General features: G+C 39.4%; 1 protein-coding gene across 1 annotated transcript in view; it reads left to right on the forward strand.

The window, feature by feature from the left end:
* DPP10 (dipeptidyl peptidase like 10) overlaps nt 1-26,046 on the forward strand; it is a 215,422-nt gene that overhangs the window by 136,020 nt on the left and 53,356 nt on the right. Inside the window, exons 5-6 of the mRNA XM_085320968.1 lie at nt 5,546-5,598; nt 5,698-5,779. Of these exons, the coding sequence (XP_085177094.1) occupies nt 5,546-5,598; nt 5,698-5,779 (135 nt within the window). The remainder of the gene's footprint in view (nt 1-5,545; nt 5,599-5,697; nt 5,780-26,046) is intronic.

Here is a 26,046-nt window from a genome sequence, read left to right on the forward strand (position 1 = left end):
CTGCAACAGTATAAACTTCCTGCAACTAAACCTAATCATTCTTTTCTAATTCTTAGAATAATTATATAATCAATTTTCATTCAGCGGTTATCTCTGAAAACCCTAGAATTTGTTTGGTGTGATCAGAAGTGTAAATACACCCATTAATGATCTCATATCTCATTGAGTATCACAAAAGATTAGTATAGTTTCAGACCTTTCTATCTGAGAAGCTACCGCTCTCTCCCAGGTCAATGGGTGTGTTTTGAGAGAAGTGGGATGGACATGTTGGTATAACATGCAGTTTAAATTGTATAATGGTAGTCCACTGCTTTTTTTTTTTTTTTAGTTATTGGGAAGGGAATGGCTTTCCAAGGGAAAGTAGTCTTACTATTAGTACATTTCTACTCTATTGAGTGTCGTAAATATAGCCCATTTGGCTGGTAAACTTTGGGATAACTGAACTGTTAATGCAGAATGTGATGCACATACTAACCTTTCTATTTTACATGCAGTTTTTATCACTCTTGCTCAGACTGAGTACTGTTGTGCCCCATGAGAAGTCTCATTTGAATCTTAAAGGAGAATTTATGGTATAGCAGCACTGAGAAGTGCGGAGACTTGTTCAGAGTGTGACTACACACTTTGTATGGGTGTCAGTGTGGGTGAAAATAAAAGTACAGAACACTGCTTACAACCCTGCAAAAAGCCAAGTGAGCAAGGAGCTATCATTATCACYCAAAATAAATAGCATATGAAAGAATATAATTGGTTTATAATGCAGGAATGAATTTAGGATGCATCGAGGTGTTTGGCGGCCATGAACATTTGGTGTTGGTCATGGTGTGGGACTCTGATGTCGTTGGCTCTTCTCAGTGCCTCTGGAGTTGAGGATCCTCATCATCTTGTGGAAATATTGCTAGTGAGGTTTTCTTGGCAGCTTTTTAGCACAGAGTATTCTGCTGAGGGCTATTTTCCAAATCACCCAAGGACAGCAAACTGAGTATTTCCTGGAGTATATTACAGAATCAGCGGAGTATATTTGGCTAAGCATATATTGCATTTTGTTTTCCTACATCTTGCTGGGCTATGCATTGAGTTCTGTGACAATATTTTGTTTTTAGAAACCTTAGAAAGACAAAGACATTCCTTGAAAGACAGAAGATAAAGGACAATAAGGATAAAGGACATAGAACAATATGTCATCTAAAAGTTCAGATCATGATTGATAAGTGTGGGCTTTCTATTGTTGACTGTTAGCTGAAGAATAGATTGTTATTTCAGTCTGTTTTGACTGGAGCAATTTGTCTTGAAGGTACTTTTTTCACCTTTTACTTTTAGGTCCTTTGTAAAATAGTTTTGTAATTTGATATTTTTATATGCAAATGCAGGTAACATTTTTCAGTGTTGAGCAGCATCACATGAAAGCCTGTCTTCAGTTTATAAATTGATGAAAGACTGAATGCAGAAGAAATGTATGATATGGAATAGTTGCTGCCTACAGTCTGTGGCAAAAGAAAAATGAAATAAGTATTATTGAGGGGGAGGTATGCTGTCTATCTCATCTAAAAAGCCATTTTCACAGGTCTTAAATCAGCAATGTGTGGAACAATTTCCAACTTATTACAGCAGAAACATGCAAGTTACTTAGTTTGCAGAAAGGCCTGAACCCTAGCAAGCATCCGTGCTAATCATGGAGGTAAGGATCCTTTCAGTGTCCCACCTTAAAATGTGTTATATTACTGAACGATACCAGGACGTGTTCCTGTCTTCATTTTCCTCYATGCATATGACAGTGCAGAACTGACTGTAATGCATGTATTATTTTCAAAGAGAAAAAGAGTGAGGACTTTGCTCACCTGCTCTGTTCTGCTTCCAGGAGACYTTCCCTGTTTCTTTATTCTTTAATTGAGTCTCTTCTTTATACCTAGAAAACTAGTCTTTTTCCGCTACAACCTCCCTCCCTTTTCCTCAGTTTCACACTACTTCAATATATGCCACTTTTTTGAYAGCTAAAGTAATTTACTACCTGTGCTTAAAAGATTAACCTTAGCTTAGTCTTTGAATACAGCCGTAGTTAGAWAGCATGGAATATAAGAAATGTTTGAAAATATTTCAGAAAGGAAATGATAGCACCTAAGATTTGAGTCTGGAAGAAGACAAACAGGTTTGGCTGTAGACAGGCAGTGAGAGATGGCAACAAATCTGGATCTGTGACCATCTGAGCCCTCAGTGTCTTTGCAAACCTTCGGCGTGAATTGCCAGCTTTATTCTAATTAGTGCAAGTTCCACAAAAAGATAATTGTAGGGCAGAGCCTGTGTATGTCCCTCCCAGAGAGGGCATCTCCGGTGGTGGGGGGTACGGTTTGCTCCTAGTATTCTGGGGGGTCACCAGTATTCATTATGGTTGGTGTCAGGCTTGGTGCCTGCAGCTGGGCTCCTRCCTGAGTGCTGCCAGGTGCAGTGCGTTAGGGACAGACCTGGGCTCCCAGCTGCTSACCTGGCTCTGTGCAAGCTGAAGGTTCACCAGAAGGGTGGACATCCAAAAAAGAGTGTTTCAGCTGCAGGTAGGCCTTTATACAAAACTGCTCCTAGGAAGGCTGTTCTTATTGTATAGGAGGATTGAAGTAAGATGTGCTACAGCCTCACATTTTTTGTTTTACACAATGATTATGTTTTAGTATGTGGCTATTGTAAGCAGGATGAATTAGGAAAGTCTTGCTTGTTATCTATTCATAGTGCTCTTTTTAAAAAATAAAACTAACATGAATAATTTCGAGAAAAATGTCGGCATTCTGCCTAAAAGTGACCTCCTGTAATGTTGGTGTCCTCTCGTTGTGGAGCTCTTGCAAAGGTAGTAATGCTTTTAACACAAAAATGTTAATATTTTTACATAAACATTTAGATAGAAATTTTATTACAAGAAAAGAGGAGAATTTTAAGTGGGATATAAAGTGCCCTTCTTGTTGTGATGTGTGTTTTCTGTTAAATCCATCAAAATGACTTACTACTTTAGCATTTTCTTTGTTAAAAGGTTCTCTGTCTAGCAATTTGTTTTTCAAATGTTTCTATTCTAAATACCCATCCGCCCTCCAGCAATGCTATGTGATACATGCTTTTCTGTGTTTCTGGAAGGGTGGCAGACCCGTTCCTGCCAGCTCTGTGTTGGCACTGGCTGCGCTGGCTATACGGGACTGCCCCCTTTCGCAGCCGCTGGCAAGGTGCAATGGGTGCCCGCCGCAGAAACCACGGCCCTTTGATCTGCCCTCTCCTACCTCTAGCAAAACAAGATGTATAAAAGGAAGCAGGAACTTCAAAGCCGATGATTTGTCTCGTTGTCTTACCAGATAGTCATTGTCTTGTTACTGGATTAATTTTTCCTGCAAACCCTACTGAAATTTAAGCACTATGGTATCTAAGCAAATACTCTACTAGGTATATAAATATATAAGTGTGTGTGTGTGTATATATATAGATACACACATATACATATGTATATAGTATAGAGATATTTGTAGTCGATAGGTATATCATTGCTATTTAGAGAAAATAAGTAGTTATCAGCATTCTTAGAATATCCTTCTTAGTGTCTTCGTACCTTCCAAGATGATCGTAACATTATTATAGTTCAGCTGTATTTCTGTCACGCTTAGCACTTCTCAGAAGAGGCTGGTACCTTGCATGATCAAATACTTTATCATACGCTGTAATAAAAAAAAATCAATTTGGGACATAATTATTGGTATATGTGTGATTCTTTTCAGTGAAGCAACACTTTCAATGTTAATCGCCATAGGCTTAGAGGATGGAACTGATTCTTGACTACRAGGGAGAATTTATAGAAGGGAAATTCAGCTGTAGTGTAAAGTAGTTACTAATTTCACAGGCWTTTGTGGACTTGTGGTGTTGGCCAGCAGGGATTTGGGGCATGCTAAGTTTCCTGGTGTGTATTTTAATGGAAACGGAGTCGGCAGAAGGACGTTTCAGATCACTGTTACTAAACAACCTCCAGCCAAAATAACAGCCTCTCAGGTGTGCGATGGTTGCAAATTTAGATGGTTGAATTCAGGTTTGTAAGAGAGACCACAGCTGTGTGATCTCTGATCTTTTCTCTTTGGAGAAGATACTGAAAGATTCATGGTACAGRTAACATAAGCTAAAGAGTTTGCAACAAATGCTCTACATCAGAGTTTCACCTTTGCACAAGTACCTGTTTTCATCTTAACTGGAACTAGCCTGATACTGTCCAGAAATGTGTCTTCAACGTGCCAAGCAGAGATACTGTAACTCTGTACGTGTAAAGCTGCTGAAAGTCTGGTAGATGTCACCTGATGGYTCTTTCTAACAGTAGTTTACATCAAAAAGAAGAATTTCTCTTAGTACTGTCTTACCTGGTCACAATTATATTTTATGTTCTAAGAACATGAAGTAATTTCAGTACATCATAATAAAATTAATTAATACTATGAAATTATGCTGTTTTCATAATGTGAGCTGTAGTGTTAAAGAAATGAGCTAGGTTAAAATAAATCACACAAGTTTGGAAGCTAGCAAAATGTCTGTTACTAGCTATATACATATATATGTATATGTATGTGTATATATACATACAGCAAACTATTTGATTTCAGGGAAAATATGTGCAATAGATGGTTAGATTTAAAAGACTTTAGTCCTTCATGTTATTGGTACATCACATTTTATGCTGTCTCATACTCTTCTACAGCACTGATCTTCTGGCTTATCATACATCAGACCTTGGTATTTTGCTCTTTAGTGATAATTCTTTTGATTTCAGTTGACTTCAACATAAATTTTCARCCAGTAACAACAGTAGCGTAAGACTGCATCAAATTTGCTTTTCTCTCCTGAGCTCTCTGAGATCAGAGGTGGCTGGAAACTTCCTGACAAATTGGRAAGCTTTATTGATAAATGGCCTTATTTTACTCAAATTATTTAATCTGAAAAATCTCAGATTAACCAACTTTCTCTGAATTTCCGAGAAGTCGAGGCAAAATCAGACTGAAAAAATATTTCAGGAAAACCATATCAAACCAAACGGCAGTAACCAGCAGGCTTTTGCATGCTGATTTTGCAGCAACGTGGTCAGTTGGGCTATGCTTGGGTGGTCAGAGCACTGTCATTTGACCCTGCGTCTATCAACACTGCAAATAATTGCAAAAAATAACTGTGCTTACCTGTATTTTGATTTTGACCATACCTTGATGTAGAAATATAAGAGAGCGTAATTTATTTGCCTAATGTATGTGGTTTTATTTTCTTTTATTTAATGAAATCCTTTCATTAAACCAGAATGCAGATTTGCCTGGTTGAGACCTTTCCTGTGAAGGTATTGCACAGGTTTGGTGACTGGTTAGATTAATAGAGGAGTGTGCATGTTCTTCATACAGCATTCAAACCCTTGTTCAAAMCTCTTGTTTATAATTAATACAGGAAATATTTCAGTATGAGGATACTTGTGTTATGTATTAAAAGACTGTGACTGTAATAATGATACTTTCTGATGCCAGTATTTATAATTCTCATGCTTTCTTTTTCTTCACAGGTTTTTCATTATTCTTATACAGCTTCATATGTGATTTATAACATACACACAAGGTAGGTCACGTTGTTTTCTCAGTATGATAAGATTGTCAATGGTTCTATAAATAAGGTGATGCCAGTGTGTTCAATTTAAAATGTTTACGTTTTTTCAAGGGAAGTTTGGGAGTTAAACCCTCCAGAAGTAGAGGATTCAGTTTTACAGTATGCAKCATGGGGCATCCAAGGACAGCAACTGGTAAGCACAGTCATTAAAAATACTGTAGTGYAAGTAATTTAATAATGTATTTACTCCAGACAGATAGAAGAAAAAAAAAATCTGAAGTCCTAAGAGAAGTTTTGTTGTATATTTCTATTGGAAGATGTGTAAAGCTGCAGTCCCGTTGTAGGCTTTAGAGGATTTCCTTAAGAAAAAGCACATAAACATATTTTTAAGTATAATTCCAATAAGTGAAGCCTTTAAGTGCACAATTATGGAAAAAATCATGTGTTCATCTACATATGCATTCAAGTAATTCTCAAAGTAACCATCCCTATGGAAGCTACTGTGAGAGAAGGAAAGTTGAAGGTGAAGTTTTCGTTTGCRAGATCAGTGAAAACCTTGAACACATGCGAGAAGCTTAACATCTAGAAGTGAATGTGATGAATTCACATTCAATGGAATGTGTTATTTTCATTTCAGTACAAGAATTACTGCCCAGGTCAGTTGTGATGCATTGAATTCATAATAAAAACAACAATGTTATGTTTCATCTGTTGTGTTTTACCAGAAGTTTTACATTTTTTTTATAAACATGTATCATCCTTTATGACCAACCTCAATARGAGAAGAATAAAATCTTGATTCTGGGAACAGAACTGATTTTAAACAGACTTGTGTAGGTGGTAGATGAATGCAAGAAAAAGACTTAACAAAAAGTTCAGATCTGTAAGTGAGGAATCTGGATAGTCCTAGTTACAATGTTCTGATAAGCTCGTTAAGGCCTGCAGGCGTGATCTCATTTTTGCAGGTGTGACTAGTTCATGCAGAGAGGTTATAAGTTGGATGAAGATAYCCTGTTGCTTAAATCATTCATCAAGGTGGTGGGAATGTAAAAAATGTTCCTGGTTGGAATGTATAGCATTAAGAAAGTAAAAGCAGGAAGAAGAAAATAATTGGAACATCCATCGTATACTTTAATAGTTAACCACATTAATTTATCCATAACGAGAACACAGTGACAGGATTGATGATAACAAGAGTAGGTAAGTTATTTACCAGGCAGTATTATGGAAGGCTGCAACCTGTGTAAGCTGTAACAGAAAGGTGATGCATCTGCAAAACTGAGCAGAACTAAACATATTTTAAATTAAATTGCTGCTTATAGGAAGATTGTCTATGCTGTGCCTCTGATTAGTAATTTAAAGTACAATCAAAAAGTACACATAGTGATTACAGATAAAAGAACGTTTTGTTTTCYTGAGGTACATCTTAAGGATGGAGATAAACCTAGCTATTATAAGGTTCAGAAAAATAACAAATCAGATCAACCCTTTATCTGTTTAACCTGGATTGGTATTCTGGAAATACCTATGAATACGTGTTCTCTTCTCAAACACAGGCACAAGCTGATTCCTATGTGTGTCTCAGACCAGTGGAAAAATAGGCACCGTTTATAGGTACAACCTTACTCATCCAAATTTGAAAATGTTAGCATAATTTATACTTCAGTGAGGATAACATTACTCATCTTTGTTAATGACCCAGCACAGTTAATGTCATGCTTTAAAATATCTTCTCCACTGTGGGCTTTATGGTGCCATATGGTCTGCAGAAATAGGAAATAATAATTTCCATTAGAACAGAAAATCTTTTGTGCACCCTGAATGGTACCAGGTGTTACCGCATAGATGCAGACCTGCAGTGAGAATATACTTAAGGGTGGCTTCCCTGAGAATTTTAAAGAATCAGTAAGAATAATGTCCTCTTGAAGCTTTTATATGGTAAAGGAGGTTTCTGAAGTGACAGAACTGCATTGCCACGTTACTCTCTCGCTTCAGCAGCAGCCAAGGAAAGTAGAAGCAGCGTGAATGAATAAAGACTGTGGTGAGTAATGGCTGTTGCTGCTGTCCAAAGGAACAGCTGCCTCTTTAGCCGAAGCAGGATGGTATAGATAATTCCAGCAGAAGAGTCCAGGCAGGGAGCAGGTGTAACTGGGGACTCATYGCCGTAACGGCTCTCAGTTATAAAATTTGTCATTAGAACAGACATTTTATCAGTAAATATTGAATTAAAGACAGTGTCRGAAGCAGTCGGCAGTCAGCTTGGATAAGAAGGATGAAGTCATAAACTGGAAGATGTAAAGGATGGAAATCTAGCAGCGGTTAGCTAGCTGTGGAGCGTGTCTGGGTTCAGACAGCGTTGTGGTCCTGCAGCTCCGTGATGCCACATAAGCTATGATGAGTTTACCAAAGTCCCTCTCTAAACAATACTTATGCATCTTTTCCATACAATAATGGAAATAATAATTTGTAATAAATAACACAAGCAGTGGAATACATACGCTAAATAAAATGACTGTGGTATACTCACTGGATTAATCTCCTAGAGCCATTCATTACAGCTGAAAAACATATAGTATCAGATGGTGGAGAACAAATTAAGAACACATACACACCAAAATTTAATCTAGAAGGGCTTATGACCTGCACACCCTACAGCCATCACATACACAAAGTATATGTGGACCTATAAAATGAAGATGAATAGCACCCTCCAGGTGCTGCGCAGAGCGGAATTGCAATACCCTAGCCATGATGGGTTGGCAAAATTAGCCCATAAAATGTGAAACAAAAGGCATGGGTATGTCTGACTGCCCCCAAAGAACCTAACTTCACTCTATAACTGTTCAGAAAGTCCCAGATTAATCAAAATGGTGTGTGTATAACACATGGACTTGGATCAGCTGTTTTAAGTAAGTTTGCTATAGGGTAAATTAAGATGTTTCCAATACTTAGTTCTGCAGAAGACCTAAGTAACAACAAAGGACCTACACAGGAATCTTAATTTGAGTTCCTCAGCAAGGGTGAAGTGTCCAATTTTCAAACAGAGAGGTAATGTAAGATGAAGACAGAGAYGAAAAAGTAAAGTGAAACCATGACCTGCTTATTACACAGAGGAAGGACTGTGGTTGCAGTGCAGGCAGGGTGCGGTAATGCCTTACGTCGCCCACCAGGCTAAGCTGTCTGCTGCTACGAACAATTTCTAGGGTTGCCTGGTAGGACAGCAGACCACATGTGGTAGTGCAGGAGAGCAGAATTAGGTATATATCAGCTGTCAAGTGACTGGGCCAAAATACTGTTGTTTTGAAGTTACCACAGGGATTGTGAGTTATGTCAGTCTCTTGCTCTTTACCTGGAGTGGAGGATTTTGTAAAGATTAAGAGAAAAGCTCAGAGAAACATCTGTTGTTTGAGTCATGACATTTTGGTGGTGAAATTGAAAGTGTTTGCCATTTGGGAGAACAAACTTTTATCTAATGAATTAATGTATTTTAATGTCACAGAGCTGTTATTTTTGAGAACTGTTTCCAAGGTTGCATTCTTTTGAATGCTGTCTTCTAACTGTGTTAGAACTGTGCCACGTCCAAAACGTCCTTTCCCTGGCTCTACAGCTGTTAGGGAGCTCTCGTTTGTTAAATACTTGTCGTATTTGTACAGTCTGGCATTTGATCAAGATTTTGAAAGAGACCGATTGATTATGTGTTTATATAACTTTTATGGAGTCTATTACCACAGCAGTATTTCCAGGGAAGATAAACCAGCACAACAAGATACCAAGCTGATTTCATGGATGTTTTTCCTCCTCTTGTTTAGTTGATTAGGGACCTCTTTGCATGTGTCTGAGAAAGACACATACCTGACCTGGTAGGAAGGCAAATGTTGGTTTTAAAGGGGTTCTGGTATTGCAGTACTCAGTTCTCATCCTAAATCCTCTCTTCTTTGGCCATATCTTCTCCAACAGTTTGTAACGACAGAACTTAAACTTTTAGAGGCACATCCTTCAACACCCATAAATATTAATGGTTCCTGGAAGTCTAAAGGCAATCTTTGTCACCAACGATTGCTGCATGCTGTGGAGGTTCCCACGTTTCCACACTGGACCTGGCTTGTGTTGACCTAGGGCAGCAGGGAGAAGGGAGCCAGCTGTAGGGATCTGTGGAGGTGGATCGTAGTAAAAGCCTGAGTATGAAAACTAGCCTTTGGTCTCCAGCATTTGTCTGGTCGTCTGTGGAAGTTGGAGCATTCCTTCTCCTGCAGTCGGGGTAGCTCTTCCAATCAGTCATCTGATAGATGATTTCAGATAGCTCCCGTTGAAGCATGTTTGGGAACTGTTCAGTTTGACATCACTTTTTCTCGGAAGTTCCAAGTAGTTTAAATCTAAGTTTGTTGTGCCTAGGTTGTGTGTATCATTTATTTTGTATGATGTCCTTTATTTTCACTTCACTCTGTGAACATATATCCACGTAAGTCACTTTGCCTTTGTATTTGTAATAGGTGTTTTATGTTATTTACTACATTGAGCTCTTTATTCTTGTGATATATTAAGTGGCTTTGAAGGTAACTTGAGTTATATATTTGGAAGGATCAGCATAAATAATGATCGATTGACTTATGCATGAATGTCTGTGCATAAATAACTGCATATTTTAAAACAGCAGAAGTAAAGAAAATGGTTTAGCTATCCAGAATACTAAAAAGATTGTTTTGTAGAGACTTGATAGCTTGCTTTGTCAAAATTTGATGCCATCAACAAAATACAGCATTATCAAATGGTATGACTTTTAGCTGAGCTTTTACCCTGCTTAAAAGTAATTGAGGCCAACATTATGTAGAATTACCTGCATACACAAAGAACAATTGTTGCCTGTAGCTGAATTACGGATTCCAGTTGTTTTCATTGATTTTTAGAAAGTATTTTAAATATAAGAAAAAACAAAATTACCCCCTTGTTAAAAAAAGAAAAAGAAATAGGATGCTCACAACTAATGAAGCTTAAAAGCTGAAGCTTTTGTAAAAAGAATCAAAAAATCCAACAAAAAAGGACTTCAGCTTGTATTAAAAATAGCTTAAAAACAACAACAAAAAAGCAAAAAGAAACAAAACAGAGCAAAACCTACCTTTATTTCCATGAGTAAGTGTACCACTTAAAGAACCTCTGCCCCTCTGCTTTGTTTTCAGTCGTCTTTATCTTGGTTGTTTTGTTCGGAGGTTCATTTTTCCTTCCTTGCTGAGTAATATCTACTGCCCCACAAAAATGCAAATATCTTTCAGACTTCGTTAAGTTGCTGTATTAACGTGATGTATTTCTTTAAAGCTGCCTTCTCTTCAGACTTTTTATCTTTTTTTGTGCAGCTTTCACATATTCTTTTGCATAACGGAAATACTGCAGCAAGTGAATTCTTTGATGGTGTATTATTTGCCAAATACCTAGAAAAGCTCAGGACTAATTTTAGTAAATGAGAAATTAGCAGGACTATGTTGGACGCATACCTTGCTGAACAGATGCTTTAAGAACCATTAGTTGCTGAAAGCTTCATTTACTGTTTTCTCTATCAGGTTTCAAAGTACAACTCCTATAAAAATTGGTAACTTAACTTTCTGGAAAGTTATCCACCGTGTGTCTTATTTTTGCATAATTAACGCTGTGGGTACTTGGCACCCCCTCCTGGCAAAAACACTTCTATTTGCAAATGAAGAAAAAAAGATCTCTCAGGGTTCATCAGCCAAGTAGGAGTTTAATTAATGCTAATGAAGTAAGTCCTAAGTAAATATATCTAACGTGCTGTTTTTATTTTTCAAAGTCTTCTGCTCCTTTGACTTGCTGTATTTTTAGTTGAGTAACTTGAAATCACATATGGAAATGTCAAGGCTTTATTTCATCTTTGCTTTTAATCATGATGCTAATGAGGCAAATGGCTGTAAAAGTAGGAGGAAAACCTCTGCTTGAATTTATTCTGAAAATCAGAAATAAGAAGGAACATTTTAGTGTGACGCTAACCTCAGGTATGATTTCTTAGTTAAAATAAATGGGGGCTCTTTACACAACTTCTATACCTCAAAGTAGACTTTGGAGAACCTTTATTTTCCAAAGGATGTTTCCACGAAGTAAGGGAAACCTGTGCAGTTCAGCATTACCTGGTTAAACCTTTAAGGAATTTGACCRTAATTCTAGCAAATGCTGAAGTCAAGTCTGTCTGCAGGCAATGAGAAATGAAGGAGGCCACTGAACCTTTTTTTTTATTCTCTCCTCTAAATGTTTTCATCCACATTTCTGTATTTCAGCTGAGAAACTCACGAGGTCAGAGTCTGAGGATCTAAGCAGGAAAGTGAGAATATCTGCAGAGAACAGGCACATAAAGAAACTGTTTTAACAGCGACTTCTGAGCTGAGCAGCAGTTGAAATTAGATTGTGCATTATTTTGCAAGACTGGTCATGGTGATAATTTTTTTCGTGTAAGATGAAATATACTAAATGGTCAGATCCTGTTATGAAAACCACTTACTAGCATACTAGCAAAACTAGCAAAAGCTTTCTGCTACTTTTTTTTTTTTTCCTTTGATACCAGAACTGTTTTTTATCTGGGCCAGTGCTGAGCACAGGCAATATAATGTTTATTTTCACAGAGGAATTAGAACTACCTAAAGGTCTGGARTAAAACTAGATTCCTTCTAAGCTGCTAATACAAATCCTCTCAGATTCTCAGACAAGCATTGTATAATGTAAATGTTTTTTCCATTCTTGTCTAAATCATTCAAACTCTTCTTTAAATAAAAAATTAAATGATTAGTTTCTCTGAAGGTATTGTACTGAATTAATATCCATTTTCAATTATTGATATTTAGATGCCCACTTCACTTAAAAATATGTGAAGTTGGAGAACATAAGTTTCAAATGTATGTTCTATAATTTCAAAAATGATACTATATTTGAGTTTCCTCTTCCTTGGAAAAGGGGAATGGGGAGTCTTACTTTAAACAAAATGCAGGCAGTGTTGGAAAACAGGAAAACTACGTTCTTACATATCAAAGTTGGAAGTATTTAATAAATGTTGGTGGATGGAAGGGCAACCGTTAGAGAGCAGGAACATTTATAAAGGGGTGGAAGGCTGAGCTGAGCACAGARTAAGTTGTTTCATCAATTAATGATGCTTTGTTCAGCTTAGTGCAATGCAGTAAATGTGTCCTTGTATCAGCTGTAAAATACATGATCTTTATTGCCTGTAGGTAACTTAAAAATGTTAAGTATTAAAGGTTAGCTATTGCTTGCCCTTAGTGAGTGTAGCTACTTTGCTGCAGCTGAAAGAAGATGTCAAGAAATAATGAGAAAATCATGTGTTTTATAGGAGCAAAGCATTATTCCTCCASTACTGTTTTTTGTGTGGAACCGTAAAAGGCCCAGCAGCTTTATTGTGAGTAAATTGAGATAGAACATAAAAGATGTTTCCTCTCCGGTTTCCCTAATTCTTACTCTATTATCGCTAGTCTAGCATACGGCTAATATTTGAATTGGTATGTAAACCACGCACAAATGTAGTGCACTTTTGTATCAGCAGCCCTGTTGGAAATTCGATGTATCATTATGCTGCAACAGTTGTTATTTTTTTCATATAGATATATGTGTATGTATATACACATGCTCACATGAAGACACACACAAACAAGCATAGACACAGGTTTGGTGGGAGCAGACAGGACTTCTTGTAGCAGCTTACAGGGCGTGATGAAAGTAGAAATACGCCCCTCTCATCTAGACTATCCTGTTGTTCAACACGCGTCTGTGTAACAAAGCATATCCGAATATTCACATTTCCTTCTGTTAGCTAATATTAACTGCAAGTTCAACGGCTCATGGGACTGCTGTGCTTCTTGTGTGAAGATTGCACTGCTTTCTGTATTGGAGAAACAAGAAGATTATACTCTGGAAATCTATGACTCTTTGGAAACAGGCACCTGTGAAAAACAAATACGCAATCAATGAGAAGAGAAATCAAAATCTGATTTAGCCTTTTGCTATATCAAAGTTGGGAAAGATTAAACAACAGAATTTATACATACTTATATGTATTTTTACTTAACTCTGAAATCTTGCCCCAAAACATTGCAGGCTTAACCATATCCATAAATCATATAGTTGTTTAGCCACCTGATACTTGATATCAAAAGAAAAGGCATGCTGGAGTGCAACATTTGCCTGTATTCCTCTTGAAATTTCATTTTAAAGTGTCTCACTTCCGTTCCTAGATTTAAAAAAAACTCCAAGTGATACTGCAGGAGAGTATCTTTAGGACTCATTCAAAGGTCTGTTTTATTTGTGAGATTGCCTGTGATTTTATCTGTGCTGTTCTCTGCTGTTGTATTCTCTATTTCTTCCTTTCTACTTTGCCAAAAAAAAAAGGGGGGGGGGGAATTCAATATGGTAAGGTGCCAAAATCTGAAAACACAGGAATGTGAAAAACTGACATTTTTAATGCCTCTGTGGTTCAAGCTCTAAACCAGAGATTATTTTAACCAACAGTAAACAAATTTTGTTCATTAACCTTCTGTAGAATTTCTGTGAAAGACTTGCAGATATTTTCCTGTTCTGACACTGACTCTCTCTGATGGTACTAGTGCCTACGGAGTTCAGGAGGGCAAAGTGAAAAGGGTAAAATGACAAACTTTGCACCAAAAAAACCCTTGAATTAATGCTACATGGCAAGGTTTCTCGGGTTCTTACCATACAGCTGTTTGCTGCATGCTGACATTTGTTTTCTCGTGTGTCTTGCAGTTGGGGGAAGTGGCAGTGACTTCCTCCTCCTGCGGAATTAAACCTGCTTTTCCCTGTGACACGGGCCTTTGTGGTTGCAGAGAGCAGGGCACGAAATCTTGGCCCGGTTTAGGTCAGTGAGCTCTTCACTTCAGTCAGCCAGGATTTTACCTATTGCATATGGATCAAGATGGAGTAGATGGTCCTTGTTAAAAATTTGCAGTTTATAAACCATGAATAATGATATCATGACTCCCTGTTGAATCTATTTATCATGCAGGCAGCTGGGAGGAGAAAAAAACAGCTCATGGCTGCAAGCTTTGGACAGGTCCAAAACTCTTACCGGTTCTTTCTCTCTATTTTAGCCAGACCTTCCTTGCAGAGGAACCATTTAACTCCATCATCACCAACCCACAAGTGTCCTTGCACGSTTTTATCCCCTGCAAAGGGCCTGTGCCTTACCTGCTGTGTTWGCGCTGCGGGATGAGAGCAGATGAAACTCCTGCTGCGCTGCGTAAATGTGACTTAGGCTTTTCTGCTCTCGGCTTGAGAGAGCGGGCGACGTGCAGAGGGCTGCGCCCGGAGGTGTAGCTGGGGTGTATTCAGCGACAGCTTCAAAGCCAGGACAGCCCTGGAGAATGAGGAAAGAAAACTGGCAGTCACGTTCGCTGGTGATTTGTAAGCGCAAACGAAGCATTGGTTGGTGGGGAGGAAAGAAGGCTGAAGGACCCAGGAATCAGCCAACACTTAAAATTCCTATTTTTGCAGAAACAAATTGAAGCTGGRAAGGTCTAATCTAAGCTGATGCAAGTAGTATTAAGGAGGGAACTAGAATCAAAGGTGGCGGGGAGTGAAGAAACAGTGCACTAGTAGTATTCACATGCTCATACAAACAGGTTATATAAATGAGCAAGGCTTGAGCAGTGGTGAATAATAGGTAATAATAGGTCATATAGATAATATTGCAGAACACTACATATGCTTTCAGTTCACAGTTCATGGCAGGTGCCAGTGGGTTTGCAGACACAAAAGAGAAAAATTTTGTGTGAGGAAAAAAAGGAAACAGTTATTTTTGAGTGTTGCTTCCCAGTCTATGAACTATCATGAACAGGAATGTTATTATACAAATTAGTCAGAATTTTATTTTCCTATTAGTCTCTTCAGATAATTAGGTTTTTAGAAAAACTGGCATTCTTATATTGAATGCCCTGGCTRTGTAAAGTGGTACATGGCAGTACAATCCATAGGTAAATGTTGTCTGCTGAAATGTTGGTCYGTCATGAAGACAGCTAGCACCTTGAGCAGCACACAGCAGGGACACCAAGGCACATGGACCAGACCAAAACGGGCTGCTTCAGTGATGGTATGTGARATTCTCAGAGGTGTCCTGATCTGCCTCAGCGTTTGAATAATGTCCTAGGATCTCAGGAAYTGTCTGCCACAGAAGGAATAGTAGAAAATGTAAGTACAACCACCCTGCCCCCATCTCCAGCACAGTGTTCTCAATTCCATCTTTTTTGGCTTTGGACCTTGCTTTTAGGGTGCTACATTCTTACCTTTTATCAAAGCAAATAGCAGAAATTCTTCATCCACCACCAAACTGATTTTATTATCCCTTCTCTCAGATATWATTCCTTCCTTCAACCTTCTGTCTTTTCTTTCAGAGTAACTAGGTTGAAAACCTTTAATTTTAGGTTCTGTTATGAATTGATCAGTCTGGAAAAAAATTAAAGGCTTGGTATCACTGTGAGATGAGCCTTTGAAATACCAGAGATCATTTTAAAAGACTATGATAAGGGTAGGTTATGATTTTATCATTAAGTCGATAGGAGCAACCCAGGCATGTAAGAGTGACATTTGTCTGCACTCTTCAATGCCGGTTCATTAATCACAAGCTATCAGTAAATGTGAGAACAAGGAGTGTGAATTCCTGAGCATATACTGCCTATAKATAAGTGTGTTGTAGCACCTCACTTACAAGGACGAAGACCAAAGGGCTGAGCAGTTCAATCGCAAAAGGTGTTCAGCACTGTCYTACAGCCAGCACAGTTTAAGCATAGCTCTTCAGCAGCTCTGTGGGGAGGGAGGAATAGATCTAAACTGTCAGCATGGGGATGAGGTTCTGGCAGAGTTACTGTAATCTTGGGTACAATCAAAGAGATTCACAAAGCAGCTTTTTGCATAAGTCCAAAATCAGATATTATATGTGATGTTGTTTATATTATATATTGCAAAGTGTATGCACTCATGAGTAAGTTGCCATGGGATTAGGCAGGATGTGAATTTAGTTAACACCATACTCCAGAATCCCTGGAAAGGCAAAATAATTAATGTATGTCTAAGAAAAGAAGACATTAATTCCTCACTTTTATTGGAGAGCAAGAACATAAACATCAGAGTTACTACAGAGCACTGATACTCTGTCAGTTCATGCTCTGGTTTATTCTGTGGCACTAGAAACTAATCTTGTAGCTGTAGTGTGAATGTATCCTCTCTATTGGTCGTAGTGGACTTAGAAATGATCTAAATAGCAATTAAATGTAATAGCCTCGTAGATTATTTACAACTGCTCAGAAATGATTGTGCTAACGTGTTGCCGTGATGYGGTGCCATGAATCTAGTGAGCAGAGAAGTTGTGCTTCAGTGTTTTGTTCTGTCGTTCATGCTATGTCCATCACTTGATTACCTCAAAAATAAAATTAACRTATTGTAACTGACAGAAAAAACGATGGCATGTAGCATTGGATATATGTGTTGTGAGGTCTGCATGTTTCAAACTGATCAACAGCTACTTTTCCCTCTGCCTTAATTACAATATAATCAAAAGGTTTGAAAGCTTCCCCTGAGAAAATTCCTGTGTAGGTCAATCGCAATCTTTAGAAAATTGGTACCTTTCAGAGTGAATATAGTTATTATTGCTCACAATTATTATCATTTTGTTATTAACTATTATGTGTTTTCTACCTCATTTGCAATGTGTCTGATGATTTTCAGACATAACAGATCATACAAGGATAGATTATTGCCTGCAGCTGTGCTTTGCCTAGGTGTCCTCAGGATTCCACTTGCTGTGCCTAATACCCACATAATTTAGTGGTCCATGATAGACGTGGTGCTGTGGGGTAAGTGCTGGGGTAAGTCAGAACTGATCTGCCCTGAAAATACTTTACTAGTATAGGTTTGCCTGCAAAAAGCATTCTGCACAGAGGATATCAGAGCCCTTCTGCACTACTGGAGACTTGCAAAGCAGCTATATTGCAAAGCATATCAGATATTGTGGCCTGCAGTCCCTATCCACAGGAGTTCGCAGCATAAGTACACTTAAAAGATAAAATGTGGAAGAAAGGGATATAACATAAAGTTGCTTTGCAATATAATTCCATAAAACCTTCTGTGAAACTATCCTCCTGTAACATACGTGATCTGGACAGAAAATATGTAAGACGTTATAAAAAGGATTTTGGAAAAAGCCTACATAATCGTAGCTGACAAAGTCATTAATGAATACTCTGGCCATTCAAAATTCACACTTATAGATCTTTATATGCCATATCCTTGAGTTTTCTATTACACAAAATTCCACTGTATTCTCTTTGGTTCTGGGGATCTCTGCAGGATCTCTAAGAAACACATTAACAGAATCATCAGTCACACCAGTGAAATGCATTATCACTGTTTTGGGTAATAGTTTGCCACCTTGCTTTTCACTTGCATCTCACTGTGTGAGTGTCCCAGTCTGTTTCCATGGAGCTTCTGGTACAGCTTGTTACCGCTAGCAAGAAAGGTAGCTACTGACCTTCTATCTTGCTACTAATGAAACAAATTTCAACATGGGCAAAGCATGACCTAGAAATCGAGTTCCTCGATGTGATTTTGTATATAAGGGTTCTCACTTTCACGTGTATGGCAGGGTAAATTGATTCCAAGCTTGGAAGCAGCAATATTGTCCCAYACAGTCTGGCCACCTAGTCACCATCCTTAACACACACGCAGCCCAGCAGCAGCTCCAGTGCCAACAGTGCATGCAGCCACATTGCCCTGAAGATTAGTGTTTCTCGAGTCTCTAACTGTAGGAAGAAACAAGCCAAACGGCATCGTAACACCAGTCCATCAAAGCTGGTAGGACAGCCAGCTCCTTCCTGCAGTGAAACAGGCACCTGAAGGAGCCTGGCCTCCTGCTGGCGATCTGCTCCTGAGGTCTTCTTCCTGTGGCTCGTGGCAGTACATGCCCTGTGGGTCTGGTCCGTAGAAAAGCTCCACTGTGGACTTGGAAGTTTGGATAGCTGGTACAGAGCTGCTCATTGGATGAGCTGTTCCTATATGGTGCTTCTTGGCCGGTTCTGGATGACTTTAAAAAGTGTTTTCTTCCCCAAATGAGCTTTTCTTTTACCTGAAGGGAAAAAGAAAATAGCAGTTACAGGACTGTTGCATCAACACGCTAAACACATAATCTTAAGTATCTCGTGTTCCTCAGAGGAAGCCTGCTTCAGCTAAATGAGATTTTGCCAAGGGAAAAGGGCAGAAAGTGTTCATCATCTGTAGTGCAGTGGGTATGGAAACCATCCTGTGATCCCAATTTAAGTCTATTAATTCCTTTGGTTATAGTAAGTGAAATCATAGGTGGTAAGAAAACATTTGTCTGTTCAATCTGGACGCAAAGAAGAGAACAGACACTRTGACTGTGAATAATCAGAGGCTTTATTAGAAGAAATGTGTCTATTGGGGCTCTGGAGGCTATTGCACAGTGGTACAGAAGGTGCCGGACTAGGTCTTTAGTTGCAATGGTAGTGCCTGGTTACCGTGGATGCTTAGCAATATTTTTTTAATTGGTGAAAACTAATTGTAAGTTCTCAAGTAGACCAATTTGTATGATTTTTCAGATCTGTGAACCAGAAAATGGTAGTGAATATGTTAACTACTGAAATGAAATGAAAACCAAACTTGCTACCTTGACAGCAAGGCTTGAAGAACCACAGCCAAATGGTTTTTATGCAGATGCAAGGATGTGATTTTAATTCCTTCCTGTAATTGCATCAACAGTTAGTTCAAATATTATTTACAAGTCAAATGGAATGCATATGTGTCTGCATTTTCCGTAACTGTGGCCAAAACTTAGATTAGAAATGGGCGAATCTAATTCAGAAACGTCCAACAATCAGTCTCCTACCAGAAGAAACTCTCTATGTGCGTTTTCCATCCTGATGAATTGTATAGAAATTGAAGYCACTTTTTCTTCTAAAAATCACTTAGAATTGTTTTAAAATGAATGATTTCATTTAAAATATAATATTACTGTTTATTTATTTACTTAAGTTCACTTGTTTGCTCCAAACTTTGTGTATGGAGCAGTGTGCTTTTGGCAGCTCCAGGCACAGTTTGAGAAACCTTGGCTCTTTGGATGTACATTATGTATACATATGTGTGTGTATGTACACACACAYACATATAAATACACATACATATTTTATTTTATATGTGTTTATATACATACACATGTATTTATAGTCATGCAGTTTAAACACTTGCCAAGCAAGTTTGGATTGATCTGTTAGCTCCAAGCTATTTTTTCCCTGTAGMAGCAATGTGTGAGGCCAGCCTGCAGCAGTATCTTTGAATCCTTGTTTTAGCTGTAGTTAACTGCTAGTTCAACTGGCTGTATCAAAGCTATTTAAACCGTGCTTACACAGCCTGCTCCTTCAGCTGTGGCGCAGATAGTAAAACAAGTCTTCTCGTTCACCCTTTGCTGTGTGCTTGCTTTCGCTGTGCATGGAAGAGGGAAGCTCAGCTCTGCCTTTTTTTTTTTCTCCCTCTCCAGCAGGAGCTCAGGAATGGGAGGAATACAGCTGCTGTTGGTGCTGTGGGTTCTTCTCTCCCTTCCCAGGATGAGTTTGAGCTGCAAAGTAGCTAACGCTGTGCCAACAGGGACTTCGYGTTGTGCCGGGAATTGGCAGAGTCATGGTTTGATCTCTAAAGAGCAAGACAAAAGTACAAAATTTGCTGAGAGACTAAGAACATGGGTTTTTATTTGACTTTATTTCTGTCTAATGAATAGCTCTTTGTATTAACAGTTGTTAGCAAGATAGCGTATTTCATCTGGAGATTTTGCTGAGTGATCTAACTCAGGGCAGTTGGATTTGGCCCTGGTTAATGTGTGGTAAGATAGAAAACAGAACAAATGGTGGTAAGAGGCAAGTCCAGATGGAAAAACATCTTGAAGCTTTTGAAGAATTAATTATCCGGCTAATGAGCTGGCAGTCTCACAAGAAGAGGGGCTGGAATTCTACCTTATGCTTCGAAAACGATGAAGCTGGGTGAATCATGTGCCTTGATGCAGCTATCAGCAGTGGTAATGGGGGGTCGGCTGGTTAGCCGGACAGTCTATGGGAATGCACGGACCACGTTCATTTCTGCATCAGTAGAAATAATTACTCCTCTGCAAAAAGCAAAAAGTGAAGTTGAGAGGTCTGTTAAGTAATGCATTGGACTCTGAAGGCACCTGTGCTCGTCCGAGCAGTGATGAACTGTATGTCCTTGTCAAGGTCACACAGGAGTGAAGCTGCAGACAGGCTGCAGAAAGATGTTTTAGGTCCAAGTCTTTAGAGCTGTCATCAGCAACTGCCTGTTCTGCAAGCAGCGACATTTCCCAGATGCCTCCATTTCTCCTTCTGGGCATAATCAAAAACTCCTAAGTCTTGTCGTACTCTTCCCTATGTGAATAATTGGAAAGACTGGCATGTACTGGGGAATGTTAATTTGGAGTAACTGAAATTGTTCCAGACTGGACTAGTTATGTATTTGCTGGTTGAAGAAATTGTGGAAGAATAGGAGTATTTCCTCAGTCTGTGTTCAGGGCACTTACCTGAACAGGATGAGACCAGTATGCTTTTTGTTTTGTTTTGTTTTACCAAATACGCACTGATACAGGTACCATCTTTTTCTTTCTTCTCCAGCTGCATCTGCAGCAGCTTTAGATTTTAGTTGCCACCTTCCTTGAAGTGAGTGTTCGTCCTAATGAATCCATGTAATTACAAATCTGTCGGTCATGCCRTTGGCCACAAATTCTGTTCTCTCTCTGCCATTCTTGTTCTGTCTGCTCCCTCCGCTGGGTCCCTGTGCCATGCCACTCTGTCTTGCCAGCAGACAGATGCACTAGCTTTATTACCTGTGGAGTCTGCATGTCTTCAGGTACAAAAGATACAAGCAAATATTTTGGAAATGTAGGCCCAGTCCTGATGTCATGTTCTCAGCTCTTCAGACTTTGCTGAAATCTACACTGAAACGTGTTTTAGATCAGTTCCTGGGGAAYGGTGCTCTTCAGAGATCCTCGCGGTGACAATACTCAGCAGTCATTATGACTAAGAGCATGTCAACGAGAAGGGCAATTACAYGTATTTCTTACTAATACATCTCATAACACAGAGGTTTAAAGAAGATGCTGCAGCCCAAAGCCTAAAATAGCAGTAAATATCAGAATATGGCCATTGGGATGCCATGGAAAGCTGTGGTAGAAAAATAGTTTCTAGGAATCCTAAAATGACACCCCCCCCATACCAGTTTGGGGAGATTCACCACTTTGACCAATCTAGCTGGCGAAGATGCTCTTGTACACTTCCTATCCAGAGTGTGTGAGAAATCCACTGGTTTTTAGGCATAAAGGTCTTGTTTATTTCCTTAAAGACAAGACACTGGATTTTTGGAATTACCTTTTATCTTGAAAAGTTAATTTCAGGATCTATTAAAACTTAGCAAAGGATAAATTATAGCTGCAAAGCCCATTACAACTTGCTTTGCATATTGCTGTTGTTTTGGATGGCGCACTGTATTTGTGGTGTTCGTATCAGTCAGGAAGTCGAACAAATTGATTATACTCAGACTCTGGGGGATTAATTAGAAAGATTTACTTACTAAATCAAGGAAATAAGTCCCTGATATATTAACTGTTATAGGATAGGTGTTCAAGTTCCTACTGTGATAAACATGAACACAACTGAAGACAATCTTCATAGATATGAAGACCAGATTTTCTTCTGTGTTTGTTTGTTGGTGACTTCTACTATTGTTACACATTGGGCAATGTGGACCTAATATATCAGGGATATGCGAAGATATACCCCATGGGACCTTTGTGCCTTCTCATGACTTCTAGATCATGCCAAGATCCCCACACAAAGAAGCGTGAAGAAGTACATGGATGAGGTAAAGAGCAGTACCATGGGGATGTTCTGTCATCTTCAGTCGATACTGCTTGGGCAAAGCATGTCTTGAACAAGTTACGCTGCTTCCAGAGCTAAGATGGATCCCCCTTTGTATTAGGGAACAAAAATGGCAATCGGTTATAGCTATGTGGTTGATATTCTTATACCTATGGGGTTAATATCTGTATAATCTATTTTTTGAACTTGTTGCATGCATGGCAAGTTCCCTCATTGTATTTGTATAGAATAAATCTATCTTTGTATTTATTAGAGAAAGGACTAAAGATAGATTGTCAGTTTTGAGCAGAATTTGCCTCTCAGTTTTGCAGCTATACTCTGTAAACAAGACTGATGTGTCTACTTCCCAGGGAGAAAAGCCCTGCCAGCAAAGGCTGCAGCTCTGAGATAGGTTTCTCTTCYACTTGAGGAAAATTGGACTTTTGCTTTCAAGTACAAGTCTGAACCTTGGTGCATGGATGTATTTCTAGGATGCATGCAAGTATCCATGAGGAGATTTGTCCCGCCTGCCAGGGCTCACCGGCCTTTGGCTTTTGGTAGAGAAGCTGCACTCCCTTTGCAGAGCGTGGAGCCACGCACGCTCGCTGCTTCTGAGCAGGGCAAGCGATCGCGTGGGTCCTCCACGCAGCTTCGAGCAAACTGWGCCTCACGGTGAGTAAAAAGCTACTCCCGAGGTCTTCACGCCACCCTGCAATCAGAGGGGGCCAGCACGTGGACACACCAAGCAGAAGGCTTCGCATGGAGTGCCTAGGGGAAAAAGGGGGGATTTCTTCTTTTTTTTCTTTTCCTGTCATTTAGTGGCTTTTCTCCACCTRTAGTGATTGAAATGATTAAAGACACACAGGGGAGTACTGCAGTTCTTGGCATGGRGTTTGTCATTCCAGCTGTGGCATGGGGAGGTGTCTCTGTGTTCGCAGCTGTCTACCATCTGGAACCAACTGCTTGACCTGGGTGCTGGGCTCAGTGTCTTAGCCTGAATAAAGGTCATGTAGTTKTGAAGCATGTTGCAAATAATAAAGAAGTGTTTTGGAAGATATAAATGTAGACAAAGATTTGTGGAAAAAATAGCTTAGAGGCTGACAGATGTGGAAGAAGGGGAAGGGGGATTAGTGCCATAGATGCAACCTGAGAATCAGCAGAACCTCTAGTTGTTCTTCAGTCAGTTTCAATAAATGTGATCATTATCGAGAGTTAATCTCTCRCTAATCCAAAACATTCTTATAGATGTTTTTCATTAATTGGAAAATAGTTAAAAAATAAATGATGGAACACTTTTTTCTTTTTATTTGTTTTTAAGCTTGATGTGAGTGGCTGTGCCAAATTGGCAAGAAAAGAAAGTCACATGATTTTGAAGGCATAGGTTTTGGTCTTTATTTCCTTTTACAGCATTATTAACTAAGGATCTTAGCGTAAAAAGGAATTTAAAATACTTTAAAAATACTTGGAAAGTAGGTGTTGAAGAGAAGAGGTTAAAAAAGTGTAATAATAATTTTCATATAAGATAGCATAGCCTGGTTCCACTTYGTGCCTTTTTCAATTTATTTTCTTATCGTCATGCCTAAAAGCTGTGAAAGTGTTTTGGGCACAAAGCCGCTGATGTATTCATGAGGATACCTGTCTGATGCTCAGTTAGCAGKCCCTCCTTTAGCAATTTTGGTAGATGCAATAGTTATAGTCAAGATTTTAGCACTCCTGATGTAATAATTAGACACAAGTGTGTACTAGGGAAAGTGCTTTTACTAGTTCCCAGATACCTGACTGGGTATGGATCAGCAAGGGAAATTTTTAATTTGTGTGGCATTGTCCAATACACAAAACAATGGAGTATGTGAAAACTCTACTCTGAAAACCTGTAAACACACGTTTAAWTTTGCAGGACTTCTGGCACGTGTGTTTACAAGACTGTGGCCCAAGGATCGTCGTTTGTTTTTGTTAGTAAGTCTGTCTTATCCCAGGATGGTGATTTTGCTGCTGGCTTGCAGCGTTCAAGAGTTTGGGGTCTGTGCTAGGGAAGATAAGAGGCTGAGTCCTCTCCTAGTCAGTCACTCTCTCTTCCAGTTTCAAAGATCAAACTGTAAGAAATGCGTTCATGAATTCAGCTTCTGCGTACTGTGACACTGAAGTAAGCAGCAGCAGCAGCACGTGTGTTGCTCTGGTATTGATGGAGATGGGTATTTGTGGCTGTGCRAAGTCAGTAGAAATTCTTGTGTTTGATTGAATCTGCAGCTTGGATTCGCGGGGAGCAAGGCGAGGAGCAGCCCAGGGCAGCGCACCAGCCTTCACGATGGTGCTGTCGCTCCCGGTACAGCTCTGCTCTCTGTTTCAGTGCCCTGGCAGAAACCACCAATTTAACTTCAAATCCTTATTTCGAAGAGGGGAAGGAGCAAAATAACCGCAGATGAACGCTTTCACGGGATCAAGAACGGAAGGGAGCGTGGTCCTTGACCTCAGCAGTCCGGCCGCACTTGTGCGGGAACAGGCGTGCAGGCAACGCGCGTGCAGCCGTTCCCAGCAGTACGGAGAGCAGCTGGCGGGCTTTGCGTGGAAAGTGGCACCTCTTGAAATATGGCAAATATTCCAAGTTACAGATGCAGTTCAATGACTGGCTGCGATAGTGAATCTTTCTAAGGTGTTTTTACAGCCTCGAGCGTGGGGATTTTGATCTTCCGAGGCGGTGCAGGCTGGCGCTTGCCGGCGTGCCGACCCGCGATCGTCGGCGTGGATTTGCGTCCTGTCTGGTTGCGTGCAGAAACTTGAATGGTCGTATCTCGCAAAATGTGCGAGGAAATGTAAATTCATCGCTTTTAACGTAGACTTCTAGCAAGCTGCGAGCGGGAGAGAGCCGCTGGGCGGAAAGGTTTTAGAGAGCTTGAAATTTGTAAATTGTTCGTTGGGGTGGCTTTCCAGGCTGAAGGAAGTGGGCGACTTTTGGTGACGGGGCAGAGTAAGAGGATGTTGGGAGGGTGTTGAGCAGCGAGTGAGGCTGGCGACAGAGACGCTTTAGAAAACAAATGTGAATACAACCGAGGAAGGCGGCACTCAGCAGAGCAGCAGTAGGTATTTTTTCTGAGATATTTACTTACCTGAAATATGTCAAATGGAAGTAGCAATGCCTGCTAACTAGCAATAACAGGATTAAAGATCTTTTCATGGTTCAGTCATAAAACAAGTAGTTCCTAATCCTGCTTTTTGACTGACMATGATGGCTTTAAATGGCAGTTTTTCATTGCAGAGACTAGACACTGCAGGTATCTTCACCCTGAAAAGTACAAAGTGCCTAAAAAGGAGGGAGAGAAGCAAAAATGATAATTTTGATCTTCAAAAATGAGTTAGGCTGAGYTTGTTGCTTGAAGAAACTTAAATAAAATAGAATCATTCCATCAAGTAGGGTTTTTATGTAACCACCTGAAAACATTTGTTTATATGAGAGATTGTCAGCTGCCAGAAATGGCTCCTTAGTAAGCAGTTTTCACTCCTTACACTGTCCCTAATTTAGTCTGATATG

This window comes from Rhea americana, unplaced genomic scaffold (genome assembly GCF_003343005.1).
Source record: "Rhea americana isolate MKP2758 unplaced genomic scaffold, rheAme1 scaffold_67, whole genome shotgun sequence".
Classification (NCBI taxonomy): domain Eukaryota; kingdom Metazoa; phylum Chordata; class Aves; order Rheiformes; family Rheidae; genus Rhea; species Rhea americana.